Source organism: Tachysurus vachellii, chromosome 23 (assembly GCF_030014155.1).
Source record: "Tachysurus vachellii isolate PV-2020 chromosome 23, HZAU_Pvac_v1, whole genome shotgun sequence".
Lineage (NCBI taxonomy): Eukaryota > Metazoa > Chordata > Actinopteri > Siluriformes > Bagridae > Tachysurus > Tachysurus vachellii.
The window spans coordinates 2,837,633-2,857,509 of NC_083482.1; the positions used below are offsets into that span (position 1 = coordinate 2,837,633).

At 38.9% G+C, this 19,877-nt stretch overlaps 1 protein-coding gene across 1 annotated transcript in view; it reads right to left on the minus strand.

The window, feature by feature from the left end:
- Positions 1-19,287, minus strand: part of LOC132839002 (B-cell receptor CD22-like) — a 29,551-nt gene extending 10,264 nt beyond the window's left edge. The window contains exons 1-3 of the mRNA XM_060859727.1: positions 18,892-19,287; positions 11,501-11,833; positions 11,196-11,420 (exon numbers count right to left, since the gene is read on the minus strand). Coding sequence (XP_060715710.1) covers positions 11,196-11,420; positions 11,501-11,833; positions 18,892-18,937 — 604 coding nt within the window. The 5' untranslated portion in view covers positions 18,938-19,287. The remainder of the gene's footprint in view (positions 1-11,195; positions 11,421-11,500; positions 11,834-18,891) is intronic.
- Between the last annotated feature and the right edge of the window lie 590 nt (positions 19,288-19,877).

A 19,877-nucleotide genomic window follows, 5' to 3' on the forward strand; every position in this document is an offset into this window, starting at 1 on the left:
ACAAAGAAACACTGCGTTTAAACCAGACGATCTTTCTGAAAGCACGGTTCATCTCGCTACACGTACATTATAAAGGCGCGGCTTTTAGAGACTTAGCGGTAATAGCACTAATCCACAGTAAAATTGTTTGATCTTTATTGAGAACATAAAGCAGGTCATTATGAAGTGATCTGAGTTGGTTTGATCTGATAACAATTTAACTTTTTATTTTATAATGGATTAAATACTGCTTCAGGCTGAATTATAGTGACTTTGTAGAAAAATATCTTCCTAATTCTACAGTAACATTAATTTATCTGTTTTTCTGGAGTTTTTCCCATCATTACAATGTAAATGGTTATAAAACCTTCAGCTTTAATACTCTTTAATTGTTATCTATACTTTGAATAGTTGTGTATTGGTTTTGTTACACATTTATTAAAGTGATAGTTTTATATTAAGTTATTGTTCTGTGCTGTAGGAGCTCGAGAAAGCTCGCTTTCCTTTCAGCGCTATTACCGCTAAGTATCTAAAAGCCGCGCCTCTACAATATACGTGGGTCCAGATTAACCGTGCTTTCAGAAAGAGCGGCTGGTTTAACCGAACGGCTTGATAACAACTGGTGATAAACGTCTAGTTCATCAGGAACACAAACATACGAGGGTTTAAATACATTTGCAGTGAACAAGAGTGTAAATAATCTACCATAAAGTGTCCCTTATTGTTCCTTATGGAAAAGGTCAATCCTAATACCAAACCCTCAAACAACACGGTCGCGAACACCAACACAACTTAGTTTGTTTACTTTAAATGACATTTTTAATGTAATTTAGTTAAAATTAATTTTACTTAAATGAAGTAGTACGAATAATAAACCTACAGACATTATACATTATTCATTAAACTACTTTATCACAAGAGTTTCCCTTATTTTAACCTCCTTTTCTTTGTAGCACGGCTACCAGTCATTTTGTACAGAAACTCTTTGACTTCTATTGGTTTACACTGCACTCACCTACCGCCGTTTTAACACCGACTACAGGCTGAGGGCTCGCGCACACACCGTGTTCACCCGCTTAGCATCCTGCTAGCCGACGTCCAGTCTCTGGAAAACAAGCTCGACGACCTCAGGGCCAGGGTTAAGTTCCAGAGGGACATTCGGGACTGCAACCGCCTCTGCTTTACCGCGACACGGCTGTATCCAGCGGTACCGGACCACGCCATCTTCTCGGTTTGGACGGTGTGTCTGATTGTAAACAGCAGCCGATGAGACAACGCGAGTATTTTTCCTCTCACGCGCTCCTCCACACACAACCTGGAGCTCCTGACCGTCAAACCCTTCTTTCGTCCTCGGTTATTGACCTCGGTCATAGTCAGTGGTGTTTAAATTCCACCCCAGGAAGACACGGACACTGCCTTGTGTGAACTACATGAGGTTGTCACTCTACACCAGACCAGTCACCAGGACACTGCTCTCGTAGTGGAGGGGGACTTTAACGGCGTCAACATCAAACACGCGCTGCTCAACTTCCTCCAGCACGTCACCTGCACCACCAGGGGCAAAAGGTTCTGGGACCATTGCTACACTCCGTTTAAAGACACATACAAGGTAAACACTTGGAAAGTCGGACCGTGCCGCCATCTTTACTCATGTCTGGATATAAACACAAGCTGAAACAGGAAGCTCCGGTTTAGTGAGAGGTCGCGCGCTAGACGGACCAATCGGTGGCCGCGCTTCAGGAAGCTCCTGATGACGTCAACTGAGTCGTGTTCAGTCACAGCTCTGATGACGTCGTTGTGTTTACTGAAGCTGTCTGTGAGAGAGCAGACTTTGTAAACCATATAGTTATAAAAAAAAAAAAACATCATGAGAACGTTTTAAAACCACAAATCGATACGTGTGTGTGTGTGTGTGTGTGTGTGTGTGTGTGTGTGTGTGTGTGTGTGTGTGTGTGTGTGTGTGTGTGTTCATTCAGTATAAGTTCAGTTACAGGGTGTAGAGAAGCCTGATGGCTTGAGGGAAGAAACTGTCTGGTTGTGAGGACCGCATGCTACGGTACCTTTTCCCAGATGGCAGGAGGGTGAAGGGGGTGTGTGAGGGGTGTGTGGGGTCATTCACAATGCTGTTGGCTTTAAGTCTATTTACAAGATAATAATTGCAAGGATAATACTTATAGATGATACTTGAAAATTATTTGGTTTATTATATATATATACGTATATACACATATATATACACACACACATGTCCTTCATGGTTAAAACGTTTATCATTAACAAACCATGAACAACATTTTCAAGGTCATACCACAGCATCTCAATAGGATTCAGGTCAGGACTTTGACTCGGCCACTCCAAAGTCTTCATTTTGTTTTTCTTCAGCCATTCAGAGGTGGACTTGCTGGTGTGTTTTGGATCATTGTCCTGCTGCAGAACCCAAGTTCGCTTCAGCTTGAGGTCATGAACACATGCAGGCCATTTTTTCCCAGTCTCTTTCTTATGGTGGAGTCATGAACACTGACTTTAACTGAGGCAAGTGAGGCCTGCAGTTCTTTGGATGTTCTGACTTTTGTCTTTTGTGACATCTTGGATGAGGTGTCGCTGCGCTCTTGGGGTAATTTTTGTCGGCCGGCCACTCCTGGGAAGGTTCACCACTGTTCCATGTTTTCGCCATTTGTGGATTATGGCTCTCACTGTGGCTCGCTGGAGTCCCAATGCTTTAGAAATGGCTTTATAACCTTTTCCAGACTGATAGATCGCAATTACTTTCTCATTTGTTCCTGAATTTCTGTGGATCTCGGCATGATGTGTAGCTTCTGAGGCTCTTTTGGTCTACTTCACTTTGTCAGTCAGGTCTTATTTAAGTGATTTCTTGATTGTGAATTGATTTCTTGGGTGTGACTAGAGAAATTGAACTCAGGTGTGATAAACACAGTTATGTTTTAACAGTGGGGGCAAACACTTTTCACACAGGGCCATGTGGGTTTGGTTTTGTTTTCCCTTAATGATAAAAATCTTCATTTAAAAACTGCATGTTATGTTTACTTGTGTTATCTTTGACTAATATTTAAATTTGTTTGATGATCTTTTTTTATTCTTTTTTTTTATTAATATTAAGTGACATACGGCTAAGTACGGTGACCCATACTCAGAATTTGTTCTCTGTGTTTAACCCATCGAAAGTGCACACACACAGCAGTGAACACACACACACCGTGAACAAACACCCGGAGCAGTGGGCAGCCATTTATGATGTGATGCCCGGTTATGACGCCGCGCCTAAGGTTGTGGGTTCGAGTCTCGGGCCGGCCACGACTGAGGCGCCCTGCTCCCCGGGCATCCCCTGAAACATTAGTGTGACAAACGTAAAAATAAAAAATCAGGAAGGGGTCAACACTTTTTCACACCACTGTAGGACTATCACAATAGATTTTCTATAAAAACAGAGGAATCCCTTTCATTAAACCTCCATTTGTAAAGACTGCTATAAAAGGTCGAACAATAATCTACAATATCACGTGAATCTTGTGTTATTATACCATTTATATTCAGATTCAAAAGTGCATTTGTTACACCCTCTGATAAAGGGGGAAAATAGACATTAATAAATGAGAACACGGACTCGTGCTGTTGTCTCTGCGTCAGTCTGTATTAGCTGTGACGCACAGCACAAATTGCGGCAGCCACAACCTGCAACCTTCGATCTCCCCCTAGTGGACACTCCAAAAGTTACACTTAAATCATATTGATTTTAACCTCTACACATTTCTTTTTGCTTGGAATTTTTCCAGTTACAAAAGTGAAATTTAAGGACAGTTTAGGGATGGATATTCGACAGAGGTTCAGTCAGTTAATTCAAAATAAATTCAATTCAATTTATTTGTATAGCGCTTTTAACAATTTCCCATTGTCTCAAAGCAGCTTTACAGAAGTATGGAAACAGAAGAGAGAGAGAAATATATATATATATATATAAAATAAAAAAAGAGATATAAATAAATTTATTCATTCATTCATTCATCTTCTACCGCTTATCCAAACTACCTCGGGTCACGGGGAGCCTCAGGTGTCATTGGGCATCAAGGCAGGATACACCCTGGACGGAGTGCCAACCCATCACAGGGCACGCACACACGCCTTCACTCACGCAATCACGAAATCACTACGGACAATTTTCCAGAGATGCCAATCAACCTACCACGCATGTCTTTGGACCGGGGAAGGAAACCGGAGTACCCGGAGGAAACCCCTGAGGCACGGGGAGAACATGCAAACTCCACACACACAAGGTGGAGGCGGGAATCGAACCCCGACCCTGGAGGTGTGAGGCGAACGTGCTAACCACTTAACCACTAAGCCACCGTGCCCCCATGTAAATAAATGAATAAATAAATAAATGCATATATACATATTATATATATATATATATAATTAAAGTTTAAAATGAATTTAAAAAAGATTAACTTAGATCTTAATATACTACATATCTTTCCCTATCCCTAATGAACAAGCCTTCTATTACTGTTTTTACTGTAAATATTTTATTCTATTATTTTCTTACATTTATGACAGATTGTGGAGAACATTTCATTACGTCATACCGTGTATGGTTGTGTATGTGACATAAGATTTGAAGTGTAATATAATCATGAGATGATATTGTGCTACTGGTGATGTGTAACTTTAATATACTTGTTTTATATTGAATTGATTTCTACTCAATGGGTTTCAGTCTCTACTGATACAGTTTACTGTATACATGTTAAAATTCTTACTTATGTTGTGATTAAAAATGGAACAAACTGTTTATGATTTCATGGATATAAATTGTGTTTTATTTTGTATTTCTACTTAATTCTGTTCACATTTTTTGAATAACCAGGATTGTTCTCTAGATTATGTAAAGAAGTTTGTACTGCTGTTTGAAAAACCTCTAAAAAGATAAAATAATAAAATAAATAAAACAACAACATAAATGGTCATGAGCTCAATTTTATTCTCGTAAATAGAAAATTTTAAAGATTTTACAGAAACAGACCCGACATATTAAAATCCATCTTGACTTTGGTCAGAATTCTTTGCTTTAACAGATCAAGCGAGTGAAGAGACGATGAGAAAAATCAGGATATAGTAGAAAATGTGCAGGATTTCTGCAGGCGGCTACACGTTATATATGTATGTGTGTGTATAATATATTAAATGTACAAAAAGATAACTGATAAACAAAAGAAGCTGCCTGAATAACAAACGAATGACGATTAATTAAGACAGAAATGAGTTAATTGGATTTAAATCTAACACTAAAACATCATGATGCTGAATGTAAAGTCACTAAATAAACTCAGCTGTTAGTGATCAGTCTTTAGTTCTGCAGTTCTTCTCTTTGCTGAAGCCACATTCTGAAATAAAAACCATCTCATTACACACTGTAAAATCATGAATGCGATTTCTTAATAATTTTTTTTGGTTCGTTCCAAAGGTCAGACATGTATTTATCATTAAGTCCAGAGAAAATTTAAGGTTTTGATAATAAGATAATCTACTTTTTCACAATATAATGCATAGTGCTAGTAGGTGTAAGTTTATTACTTACATTCTTCCACTTGAGTAAATGTAACGGTACCTATTTTTTATAGTAATTATTTTTGAGAGACTTTTATTTTGACAAGCAGACTGGTTTTCATGCGTGTGGCGAGAGTGAAAAAAGGGAGCGCGCGCAGCAGAAAAAAAAGGGTTAGCAGAAGTGAGTGTTGTGTCACGTCTGAGAATCTGTTCTATAAAATTTCTTTAAGAGAACTAACTTAGATCGGAGCTTTAGTCGGATAAAGGACAGCACTGTTTTGTGGACTGTAAGTTCTTCACAGTTAAGGACTGCGTTTTGGGTCGATTTGTTCCTGAGAAGCTTAGCCGCTGCTGGAGTGAGGCAGCAACTTTATGCTAGCTGCAAGCACGCTCGTGGGTGCTCAGTGTCGGCCGCTGTGTGTGTTCGTGGTGTGGAGCACTGTTTTGAGAAGATTTGAATTTGAGTTTACCCTGCCATCCAAACGACAAGAGTGATTCGTTTATTATTCACTCCTATGTGATTCATTTGATTGATTCATCGGGATACTACGGAAGCGTATTGCATTCACTTGAGTAAAAAAAAATCTACTCTGTTTTTCTGAATTAACGACTTAATGTGGATTGCATGGAAGTAAACATGTCCCGCCTTTCAAGTTTAATCCGTTTTTATTTTACTTTGTGTTTGAGACATTGGGAGATACTGCTGTCTTTAAGTAATATAAATGGTGTTGTTATTAGTGGATCAACTTTGCGCAGACACCTGAAGACTTTGCGCCTGTTCAGACGAAAAGAACGTAGCCGTATCACCATTCGTGAAAACCCGTCGATTGCACCATTCATGCAGATCCCATATGGTTTGAGGTTATCATATGAATCAACATGCCATAAAAAGTTCGGGCCTGGATTATGATACAAACGTCGCCGAAGACGATTCCGGCGCCTCAGTTGCACTCCATGGAGATCCAGTATTTTCAACAATTGCCTGATTGTCTCTTGTGTCACCACATAGCTCCTGAATGCATTTCAGATGCATCATCTTATATCCGTGAAGCATACCATATCGGTTCAACTGATTAAACTTGAAAGGCGGGACATGTTTACTTCCATGCAATCCACATTAAGTCGTTAATTCAGAAAAACAGAGTAGATTTTCTTTTTACTCAAGTGAATGCAATACGCTTCCGTAGGATACTGCTACTGAAAGAGGCAATTAAATTACATCTCTTGAGTTAATTGCAACGCGCGCTACGTCAAGACAACGTATTTCCACTCATCATTCTACAGACTGGTATTTCCTATTTGTTCTTTTGGGATATCGTGGTTTGATGGATGGTACAGTTAAAACTTTAAGTTGAGCGTTTGGTGTGTGAAATTGTGAATGCTCATTGAGAACTGTTATTTTCTCACTGTTTTGAGTGTATTTGTGTTCAAAAGGTCAATTTAAGTGTTGTGTTGTGTGTTTGGGTGACAGTACAAAGAAATCCATGCAATACATTTGTTTATGTAACTTTTCTGTTTATTTTCTTTGATGTTTTCATTATATTGAGTATTGAGACTAATTCTTGTTTAAGAAATTATATATAGAAAATAAACAAGGTTTATATTTCTTTATACTTACCTGAAGAGTAATCTTTAAGTGAAGACTGTCAGGGAGTAAGGGCGTCTCACCTACCTTAATAGACTTGGGGAGGGAGGAGTATGTGAACTTTTCATATATAATTCTGTCTCACATATAGTTTTACTCCAGAAGGCTTTCTCGTGACGTTAAACTAACTGGAGCCTACCTTTGTCAGTCTGTAGGGCCATAAGGTAGGAAACAACATACAAAATCCATCGTGTACAGAGACTAAAAGCACTGGGGGTGGGGACAAAGATCCTTTTGTTACTCAGTCTTCCAGGGCAGCACAAATTTATTCCCTTACTGTACGAGAATAATTGTTCCCGTTACATAAACTTTAAATGAACAATCACTACTTACCTTGTAGCCTACTGCATGTAACACTGCTACAATGGTGTGACTATACATGTTTATTTAAACATTTAAATTGTATTGGTTTATTAAATATGATACACAAAGCAATTTGCAGGTGGAAGCAAATCACAAATTTGAGAGGAACATAATGTGAAAGTTAGATAGTTGAGGTGCCAAAGACCGTTCAACCTTTTATTTATTCCTTTCCCGCGATACTTTTGCCACATTAAATAAGTATGTAATAAAGTCACATAAACCAAAAAAAAACAAAGTTTGACTTTGAGGCTGAACTTGTGTGTTACACTGCCAAGCTAACTGGTGACATCCTTCCAGAACTGTCAGCTGAGTTAACCATTAAAAAAAAGTGTTTAGTGTCCCTGCAACTTGTCCATGACGTCTCTGTTTTTCACTTGGGAATCTACAAACAGATTCAGATTCTGATTATTTTATTTAATACCATGTCAGCAATCAAAAGCTATTTTCATGGCAAAAATTCTATTACAAAAACACAAATATCATATAAATACAATAAAAACAAAACAGCAAGTCATATTATACATTTTTTTTAATTAACATACGATATCTTTTCAGGTATAATGTCATTAAATATGTCCTAAAGTGAAGTAACTTGAGGGGGGCACGGTGGCTTAGTGGTTAGCACGTTCGCCTCACACCTCAAGGGTCGGGGTTCGATTCCCGCCTCCACCTTGTGTGTGTGGAGTTTGCATGTTCTCCCCGTGCCTCGGGGGTTTCCTCCGGGTACTCCGGTTTCCTCCCCCGGTCCAAAGACATGCATGGTAGGTTGATTGGCATCTCTGGAAAATTGTCCGTAGTGTGTGATTGCGTGAATGAATGAGAGTGTGTGTGCCCTGCGATGGGTTGGCACTCCGTCCAGGGTATATCCTGCCTTGATGCCCGATGACGCCCGATGACGCCTGGCACAGGCTCCCCGTGACCCGAGGTAGTTCGGATAAGCGGTAGAAGATGAATGAATGAATGAATTTACCTGTCTGCCAATTCCCGCTGGAAACAGCCGGTTGCCAAGAATCCCAGAGTGGTGAGGACTTGTATTTGGACTGGGATGGCATGGTTCCGGCGTGTTGCCCTCTCTAATACTGGACCCAATTCAACACATAGATCTAAGAGCACAGCTCTAGGGAATCTAAATCGGCTTATTAGCCAGTCATCATAATGGGCCAGGATATCATCATGGTCCCTGAAAACTCGTTCTTTCCTTATTCTGCCATTGGCGTAATCCTCCAACAGTGCCATCATGAAGCATTACATACCCGGGTCACCGGAGGATTTATATATTTTTAGCAATTAGACTGATCGTTATCACCTTGACAAAATCACAGAATTAATTTGTGGCCGGAAATTTAAGCCGAAAATGTTATAGTGAACACATGCTTCTTCATGACGGTTTTGTAATGAACACCGTAATAGTTAGGACCAATGATGAGTAGCGATTGTGCTTCATGACTGTATTTGCAGACTTTGACATTTTATGATAGCTATATGTACATTAAGGAAAATATTTCGTTTTTACACTGTGTTCTGCAGTTCTCTAATAAAAGGGTATTTCATGCTATTCTGTATCACATGTAGTCGCGCCATCTCCTCCTGCGCTCCCGTTGTGGACAATGTGACTGTAAGGCAGCGCTGATTATTCATTCATTCATTCATCTTCTACCGCTTATCCGAACTACTCGGGTCACGGGGAGCCTGTGCCTATCCTCAGGCGTCATTGGGTATCAAGGCAGGATACACCCTGGACGGAGTAGCGCTGATTATTATTATTATTATTTTATTTTTAATACATTTTGAATTACGTTTAGATTTTACTAGATGTATATAACACTGTTGGATTTAATCCTCATGATAATGTGGATATAACGTATGAAATGGGGTGAAAATTAAATGTCATTAATTCTTATAATCGTTCTTCTCACATGTATTTTCTACAATCTATCTTCAGTTCACGACCTCACCATCTGTGTCGCCAATTCCCTTTGTCTCCAGAATGTGCGTACGCACGTCTCAAAGTTTGCTTAAAGGTGCGCACATTTTCCCGTCAAGTTGTTTTTTTATAGATCACAACCTTTGCGCGAAAACTGGCGTACGCACGTTTCCAGCTCCGTTTTGTGCGTATGCACGCTTTATAAATGAGACCCCTGGTCTATTTAAGCTCACTCAGAACTTTCGTATGACGCGAAGTATTGTTAGCCTGTCTGCATACCGAGCGTATTTCTCTGTTCTGTTTATTGCCTCGTTTTTGACCCTGCCTGTTTTTCGTGTTTGTGATTGTTTGCTACCTGCCCTGACCTACGCCTGGATTATTGACTACTGCTTTTGGATTTCCTTTGTTGTTGCTGTTTGCCTGGTGTTTTGACCCTTGCCTGTTTTTGGATTTTGCAAATAAACCTGCACTTGGATCTAACCGGTTTCACGCTTATGACAGTAATATAATAATAATAATTATTGACTTATTATTAATTATAATAATTTATTTTGACAAAATACCATGAAACAATGATATTTTCCATGTTGTAAAATTTTTTTAGTGCATTTAAGTCTGAGTTACGATGATATGACTCTCTGATTTACCCATTTGAATGTAAAAAAAAGGATCAGAAAGACAAACACGCAGACTCTGAGATCAAGACTCCACATCAACACAAGTTCAAACAAAGACTCAGACTCCTGGCTTTTGCACTGATATGAACCACATCATCATTCTTCTCATCATTCCACTTTCACTTCATTCACCTCCTGACTGGTCTCCTGAAACGCTACTGAAAAGTCGTCCAGACCACCGACGAATAAAATCGGCTGAAAATCCACAAGTGAAAGGAACTAATGAGGGATTTCCTCGTCCAAACACACCACACATACACAAGTACAGGACCTCTAGATTCTCTGTGAACTGGTGCTCTTAAACACAAGGTTTAAAGCCCTACTAAAGAACTAAAAGAAGCTTAAACTGATATGATGGTTTGTTCAGTTCATGGTGTGAGATCTACCATACGTTACTAGAAACGTCAATTCATTTCTAACATTTATTTCATTCCCATCTCTATTCTAAATCCTTCTGTGTTGACCTTTGTGTGTGTTTATGTGTTAGTTTGGTTCTGTGTATTAGAATAGTGTAATAAAGTCTCATCAGTGTTTAAATGAAAATGTATTGTGTTTCATGAATTTACTGTGTTAAGCTGTCGATCCTGTTACTGTACTATTAACACAGTGTTTTCACTACATGTAGGATTTTATCACCGGTGACCACGGAGGCAACATCACATGCAGAATTAATAAATAAACTACATTCATCTTATCGCTGTATGAATAGTGAATCAGCTGTGGAAGTGTTAAGTTTGTAATATTTCTCACTCTGAGTCGGTCAGACAGTTTCCCATTACATGTACTGGTGGAGAATGAGGGCAGTTCAAGTGCAAATTCCCCATCATTATTAACTGAAATATTATTTAATTATTTGTATCTCATTAATTAAAGTCCTAAATGATACACACCATCACATCACTGATTATGAAACATTAAAATATAATAAAATTAAGTCCCCTTTATCAGAAACAATGCTATGAACAAATGATGATGTTTAAATGACAGTAATATGAGCTACTGGTTTCAGTTGGATGCTGAAGGACAGATTTACTCTGACACTTACACACTGGAGGAGAGTGGTGTGTACTCTCATACACCTGACAGGAGTAGCTGCCTTCATCAGATCCACTGGTGGAGTCAAGTACAATGGAGGCATCATCTGTGTATCTGATATAACGGTCATTCCTGTACCAGTAGAAACCATGTGTGTTGAGTCTGCAGGTGGAGCTACAGGTCACTTTCACTTCTCTCTGTCCTACAGTGTTAGGATCCAACTTCACCTGCAAGTCTACACACAATTATGGACCAAATCACTGTAAATACATACTACATGTTACACAATAAAGTGTGTGTGTGTGTGTGTGTTACCTGTAACAGTCAGCTGAACTCCAGATGAAGCTGATATCCAGTCACTGCTCTGTGTTTTAAATCTAAAGTTATAAACTCCAGAGTCACTCACTCTCACATTACTCACTGTCAGACTACAGTCAGACCCCCAGGTGTTTACAGACACACGTCCTGAATATTCTGGATCTTTTCTCAGGTCTTGTGGTTCTCCTTCAGAGCTCTGGACTCGATACCACTGTCTCTCTGTGACTCTGGAGTGATCAGGTGTAAATGTACAGGGGATTTTTACTGTAGATCCAATAACAACACAGAGACTCTGAGAGGAGAAAGTTACACTGTGCTGAGCTTGAACTCCTGGAACACACACACACACACACACAGACACACACGATCAGACATGCGCACACACAAGCACAGACGCACAAGTACAGAAACACATGCACAGAAACACACACACACAGAAAACGAGACGCACGCACAGACACACACACAGACGCACACGCACAGAAACACACACAGAAACAGAGACACACAGGCACAGACACACACACGCACAGACAAACACGCACGCACACAGACACACGCACAAAGGAACAGAGACACACGCACACAGGAACAGAGACACACACACACACATGAACAGAGACACACACACAGGAACAGAGATACACACACACAGGAACAGAGCCACACACACACAGGAACAGAGCCACACACACAGGAACAGATCCATACACAGGAACAGAGCCACACACAGGAACAGAGACACACACACACAGGAACAGAGACACACACACATGAACAGAGACACACACACAGGAACAGAGACACACACACACAGGAACAGAGACACACACACAGGAACAGAGCCACACACACACAGGAACAGAGCCACACACACACAGGAACAGAGCCATACACAGGAACAGAGCCACACACAGGAACAGAGACACACACACGCAGGAACAGAGACACACACACAGGAACAGAGACACACACACAGGAACAGAGACACACACACAGGACCAGAGACACACGCACACACACACACACACACACACACACACAAACACACAGACACCAGAAACACAAAGTAAAATGAGTTTCAGTCACACACACGATTATGTCACACACAGTGAGATGAGGAGGTGTGAAAACGATGATAAAATAAATCTCAGTTTTGTGAATAGATATTTTAGGAGTGGAGTAACTGCCATATCACATGTAACTGCCATACAACTGCACCTGGTTATCCTTATGTGACAATCTCATCCAATACAATAAAGAAACAAAGTGAAATAAATGCAGCAAAAAGAGAAAAACAAATTAAAAGACAACAAAGACAGAAAGCAAAGAAAAAGGAAGCTACAACAAAAGGAGAGAAGAAAAAAAAGAAGAAGAAGAAGAAGAAAAAAAGTATAAGGAGACATCAGGGTGTATAATAAGAATTCATTATTAGCTATTGGCATGGTAAATGAAGTTTATAACAGGTTTATCTATATGGCAATGTAAAATGCATTATGGAACAGTCAGTGTTAGGATGAGCAATGATAATCTTGGTTAAACTATAGCCACGTAGTGATGTTTGAATCGCGATAGAGTATTCCATTCACATAAAGTTTATCTACCGATAATGTAGCTCGCTTTCCTTCTTCACGGAACTGTTTCATTAGTAGTTTTCGTCTGCGGTCTTGAATTTGTTTGGGAAACTGATCATACATCCCATACATGGTATTCTTCAAACGATTTCCTCTGCTTTTTTTTTTTTCTCTCTCTCTCTTTTTTCATTTATTGCTACAATGTTATATCTGCATCAAGCATCACATGCATTGTGTCATTATCTCTATGTATTTTTTTTCTCTTTGTTTGTTAATCTTTACTCCCTCTATCTGCCTCTGACATGGTCAGAATTTCTATTTGTGTGTGGTATTTGTATATATGTCTTGTCTATCTATGTTCAGTGTAGTATTTATATATCTATCGTGTCCATCCATGTATTGCGTTTATCTATCCCAGCTGAGGAAACCTTCCACCCCTTCTATATATCATGGCTACCTACTTTAGGTACAAATAACACATTCTACACACTACCTACTTTCAGCCATGCAAACACTTAACTTAATAACATGGAATGTACGTGGCTTTCATACTACTTCTAAGAGAATTAAAGTTATCAACCACCTTGTTAAATTAAAGGCAGATATTTGCTTTTTACAAGAAACACATTTAACAGATAAAGAACTACAACACATCCATTTCAAACAATTCAACAAAATATTTTCATCTACATTTAACAGTAAACAAAGAGGCGTTTCCATCTTAATAAATAAAAACATCAGCTTCACTCTCAATTCTTCAATCTCAGACCCAGAAGGAAGATTCATTATCATCAATATATCTATTAATCACTTAACTTTCACACTGGCAAACATATACGCTCCAAACAGTGATGACCCACTTTTCTGTCATAACCTTTTTTTTTTCGCTGTATAACACCACAAATCTCATAGTAGCTGGAGATTTCAATACTGTTCTCAACCCATCACTTGACCGTACACACAACCACAGCAACACACGAACTGGTCACTCATCAGAAGTAATTAAACAATACATAATGGACTATGGCCTTAGCGATAGCTGGAGAGCAAGGAACCCACTATTAAGAGAATAATCTTGTGTTTCTTCAGCACATCGTTCTTCCTCTAGAATAGATTTCTTTCTTGTTAGCAACTCACTAATTCAACAGATATCAGAAAATACTATCCATTCAATTATTATCAGCGACCGTGCCCCTGTATCTTTAACATTAAACATTTCAGTACTATCCAATTGGATAGTATCATAAATAAAAAAACACAGTTCTGTATACAACAACTCAAATATGATCAATTTCACCTCAGTAATAAAGCAGGTAAATATCTGGCAAATATGTTACAATATAAAAAAGACAAGTCACTTATCACATCCATTTTGGACTCTTCTGGTAAAACTACACAGGACCCTCAAGAAATTAATAACACCTTTCGCCAGTTCTACAGCTGTTTGTATTCTCCCGGCACTCAACCTTTACAATCAGAAATTGAATCCTTTCTTAACACTCTGGACCTTCCCTCATTAACCACAGAAGAATCAAACTTTTTAGAACAACCCATCACCGTTGAAGAACTCAGCAAAGCATTAGAAAACATGCCAAACAACAAATCACCTGGACCCGACGGACTACCGGCAGAATTTTACAAACACTTTTGGGATATTTTAGCACCTACTTTTAATAGATTACTCACAGAAATTCAAAGTACATCGACCATTCCCACACATATGAACACAGCACTTATCACTGTCTTCCTGAAACCAAACAAGGACCCAACACATCCCTCTAGTTATCGCCCACTATCATTAATCAATACTGACCTGAAAATTATCACAAAGACTCTAGCAACCAGGATTGAAACAGTTATGCATCAGATAATGTTCGCAGACTCTTCAACCTTATCAATATCGCACAAAGACAGCCACAGGAAACCATAATTGCATCATTAGACGCAGAAAAAGCATTCGACAAGGTCAATTGGACATTTTTATTCACCACCCTCCGTAAATTTGGTTTTGCAAACTCATTCATCCAATGGATTACAACCCTATACACTTCCCCAAAGGCAACAGTTGTCACAAATGGGATCACTTCACCAAGTTTCACCTTGCACCAAGGAACTAGACAAGGTTGTCCACTCTCTCCATCCCTTTTTGCCATATTCATAGAACCACTTGCTGTAGCAATACGCCAAAACGAAAAATTAAAGGAATTCAAGTCAACAAATCTCAACACAAAATTAGTCTTTATGCAGATGATTTATTATTATATTTACAAACTCCATCCCAATCACTCCGCGAAACATTCAACGTCATTAATGAATTCTCTAAAGTCTCTCATTATACAATTAATTGGAACAAATCAACTTCCGCTATCAGGAGATGGTGTGGACTCTGCAATTCATGATCTCTCCTTCCCCTTTAACATAGGCAACATCAAGTACTTAGGTATTTCAATCTCCCCTAAGATGTCAGAACTATACAATCTCAATTATGCCCCACTTCTCAAGAGTATAGAAGATGATTATAAACGATGGAACAAGCTCCCACTTACACTCATAGGCCGTATTGCAACAGTTAAAATGAAGACTCTCCCACAGATTAATTACCTATTCTCAATGATTCCGACTACTCCGACAGACTATTGGTTCAAAAAACTGGACTCTCTCACCACTCAATTCTACTGGAAAGATAAAAAACCGAGGATAGCACTTACAACACTCCAAAACTCAAAACAGTTAGGCGGACTTGAAGCACCAAATTTCTTGCACTATTACCTGGCAAACCAACTACAGCACTTATATAAATGGACTCAACAACATACATATTCCAACTCATGGCTTGATCTTGAGCAATATCTGTGCTCCCCGAATTCAATCGCAGACCTTCCCTTTTTACCACAGTCAATCAAAAAACTAGATTTCTATAATAATATTACAATTTCAACAACTCTGGCAGCCTGGTGGAAAACCAATAAAATTACAAAATCATTTTTAGCACCATGTAGATACACCCCAATTTGGCACAACCCTGACTTCCGTCTTCACAATGAATCGATCCATTTTCCTAAATGGCAGCAAAAGGGCATCACCCACCTCCACCACATATTTGAAAATCACAAATTTATGCCATTCACCTCAATTATCCAGAAATTTGAGATCGAGAAAGACCAATTTCTTCACTATCAACAGCTTAAATCTTTACTCAAAAGTAAAATAACTTTAACTAATACCTTACAGCCTTCTAAAACCAGTGAACAGTTAATGGAAATATCCAACCACCCAAGAAAACTCATATCTAAACTTTACAGACTCATCACTTCATCTAACCCCACAATTACCCTGCCCAAGGAAAAATGGGATATTGACCTCACGCTACCTTAAGACCCGGATTTATGGACACAGATCTGTAGAAACACCTTCAACATGACTACCAACACCAATTTACAACTCATACAATATAAAACCATCCATAGAACCCACATCACTCGGAGTAAACTATTTAAAATGGGACTATCTGACACAGATATCTGCTCACAGTGCACCTCTGGGAACACAGACACCTATCTCCATGCTACCTGGCTATGCCAGCCCGTTCACTCTCTCTGGACTACAGTAACTAACACACTGTCTTCAATCCTGGACTGCAGAGTACCACTGTCTCCTAAACTCTGTCTTCTAGGAGTTATTTCAGATACCCCCATCCCTCTCAAATATAAAACCTCAGTCCTTGTCTCTCTAGCTGTCGCTAAGAAAATAGTCTTTCAAAACTGGAAATCGAAATCATCTTGTCATATCAACCATTGGACTAACCTAATCACAGAATTCACTTTGACAGAAGAAACCATTGCGCATAAAAATAATAATATATCTGCCTTTAAAGAAACCTGGAAACCATTCATAGTCTCTCTACAAATTCAACAGTTAATGTGAACCAAGTGCATTCCCATTACCCTCTTTCCCACCTCACTTCAACCACCCCTATCCTTACCCCCCATAATAACTAATAGACACACGTACAGATATACCAACCCTACACTCATAAATTCTCGCCTGTCTGTTTCTGTCTGTGTGTTTGTCTATGTCTGTCTCTGTCTGTTTGTTTGTCTGTCTCTCTGTTTTTCTGTCTCTATCTATCTGTCTGTCTTTGTCTATCTGTCTGTTTATGTCTGTCTATGTCTGCCTGTCTGTCTGTCTGTATATGCGTACCTAGCTGGTGTGTACCCCCCCTGAAATCCCCTTTTTTTTTTCTTTTTTCAAAAATTTTTTTTATGTTTGTTAAATCTTCATATGAATAAAAATAAAGTTGTCCTCCGAAGTCGGGTGGGTGGTGGCTGGGCAGAAAAAAAAAGAAAAAAAAGAAAAAGGAAGCTGTGGAAAATAAACTAAAAGAAATGGGGAAATTGTATGACATAAAGAAATTGAATATATCCGATTAAAACTGTAAAGAAGAAGATCCAGAAGGAAGCTGATTCAACCCAAAGAGGAACAGACACTGTACCTAGACAGTTGGATCAAGACCCATCATATTGCTGAAAGAAGATTATAGAATTGTTATAAGTTTTCTTTTCCATTTTATAGAATGACAAGTTTCCTTTACCTTTTATATGAATTTATGTAACCATTTTGTGATTAAGAAATGATATAATGTTCAATAGTATGTTTAGATATTAAGACAGAGAGTAACAGTGAAAGCTTAAAAGGAAATCACAAGGTTTGTGTCAACAGCTTTGTGCAAGCAGAATAGGAACACACAGTCAGCCGTGCAGCTGAGGAGACTTCTCAGGATGTTTTGCAGAAGCATGAGATCATGAGAGACCTGACAGGATGCTGACAGAAGCAGAATGACCGTTATGAGCTCATACTAATAAAGGGTATAAATAGGGTTTTAGAACCAGCTATTGGTGTGCATTCACCTTGAGGCAAGCTCATTGTGTTATACTTTGTTATTGCTTATAGAAGGTGCATCAGGAGAACAAACGCAGGCTTACACTTGGAGAGTGTTTCTTGGTTTGTTTTATCTTTGCATTTTATTTATTTCTACTCGCGCTAGAATTGTTTGACTATTTGAAGGAGATTTTGTTTGTAATTTTCTTTTCTTTTACCTTACATATATCACACACATCTATTTGTATTACAGTACTTTTAATAAAAACAAGGCCTCCCATTGTGAGGATACTGAAAAGACAAAAAGGTCTAAGTCTGACTCCTTCAACTAAAGATTCAATCAATAGAATAGGTAGAAGAACTTGGAGCAGAACCTTTGTTAGAAGACCGAGGGACTTCGAAGGATACCTGCGTTCAAGGTAAGAGCAACTCTAATTGTTGATCTTGTGTTTTCAAAACTAACCCGTGCAAACTAGGACACATCCTTTATTGGGATTGTGGAAGGGTTTTCTACGCAATCCGAAAACAAGTGTCACTAAAGGACACGTATGTAAGTATAATTACTTCAGTTTGAAAAAGCCAATAAACTTCATTCTGGATTTTAGAATTTACACACACAGAAAAAGAAAGGTGCAGGACATTAATATATAATTTAACAGATTAATAACAATGTAATATTTGATTATTTTAAAAAGAATTATTTTAGATATTTATGTTTCAAAAGAATTTGTAATAATTAATGTTCTTTCTTGCTCCATAACTCTTGTCTTTTACTCTCCAACATCCTACAAATTTTCTTGTCTGCACCCAAATCGTGTCAGATTTATAAAACACTTCCAAACACACAGACATGTGGAGAGATTTTTCTGAACTGTTGCAGTAGAGACACAACAGCACAGTAAAACAGTAGAGAGCTGAAATATATGAAAAGTTTACCTGTCAGTAACATGAGGATTGTTGTTACTGTAATATTTCTCAACATTCTATAAAACAAGGTGACATCAGCCTTCAGACAGACGACACTCGAAGATCCACCACGTGTAGAATTTACACCAAAATTATCCTTATAAATATAAAATAAATCTCTTACTCTTTTAATGAATATTAACGGTCTTAATCAGCCTGTTCCTCTTTCACTCGTACTGCACTCGTAAGCAGTTATGAGCTTCTTTATGACTCCAGAAATAAATACACGGAAGCTGAGAAGCGCATTGTGTCATCACACCTCCCTAATTTAGCTTAGTGTCTTTCTTTACTTTATATCAGAACAGACAAACAAGTGTAATGAACGTCTCTTTCTTACACTGGTGCTCTTTATTTTGTGCTAAAAAACACATCTCTACAACTTAAGTATTATTTCTTGACAGAGACGGCATACCTTCAATTCAATTCATTTGTCTCAAAGCAGATTTACAGAAGTATAGAAACACAAAAGAATTTCAGCCAATCACATGGCAGCAATTCAATGCATTTAGGCATGTAGACATGGTCAAGACGAGCTGCTGCAGTTCAAACCGAGCGTCAGAATGGGGAAGAAAGGTGATTTAAGTGACTTTGAACGTGGCATGGTTGTTGGTGCCAGACGGGCTGGTCTGAGTATTTCAGAAACTGCTGATCTACTGGGATTTTCACGCACAACCATCTCTAGGGTTTACAGAGAATGGTCCGGAAAAGAGAAAATATCCAGTGAGCGGCAGTTCTGTGGGCGCAAATGCCTTGTTGATGCCAGAGGTCAGAGGAGAATGGCCAGACTGGTTTGAGCTGATAGAAAGGCAACAGTAACTCAAATAACCACTCGTTACAACCGAGGTATGCAGAAGAGCATCTCTGAACGCACAACACGTCGAACCATGAGGCAGATGGGCTACAGCAGCAGAAGACCACACCGGTACTAGTAAGGTGTACCTAATAAAGTGGCCGGT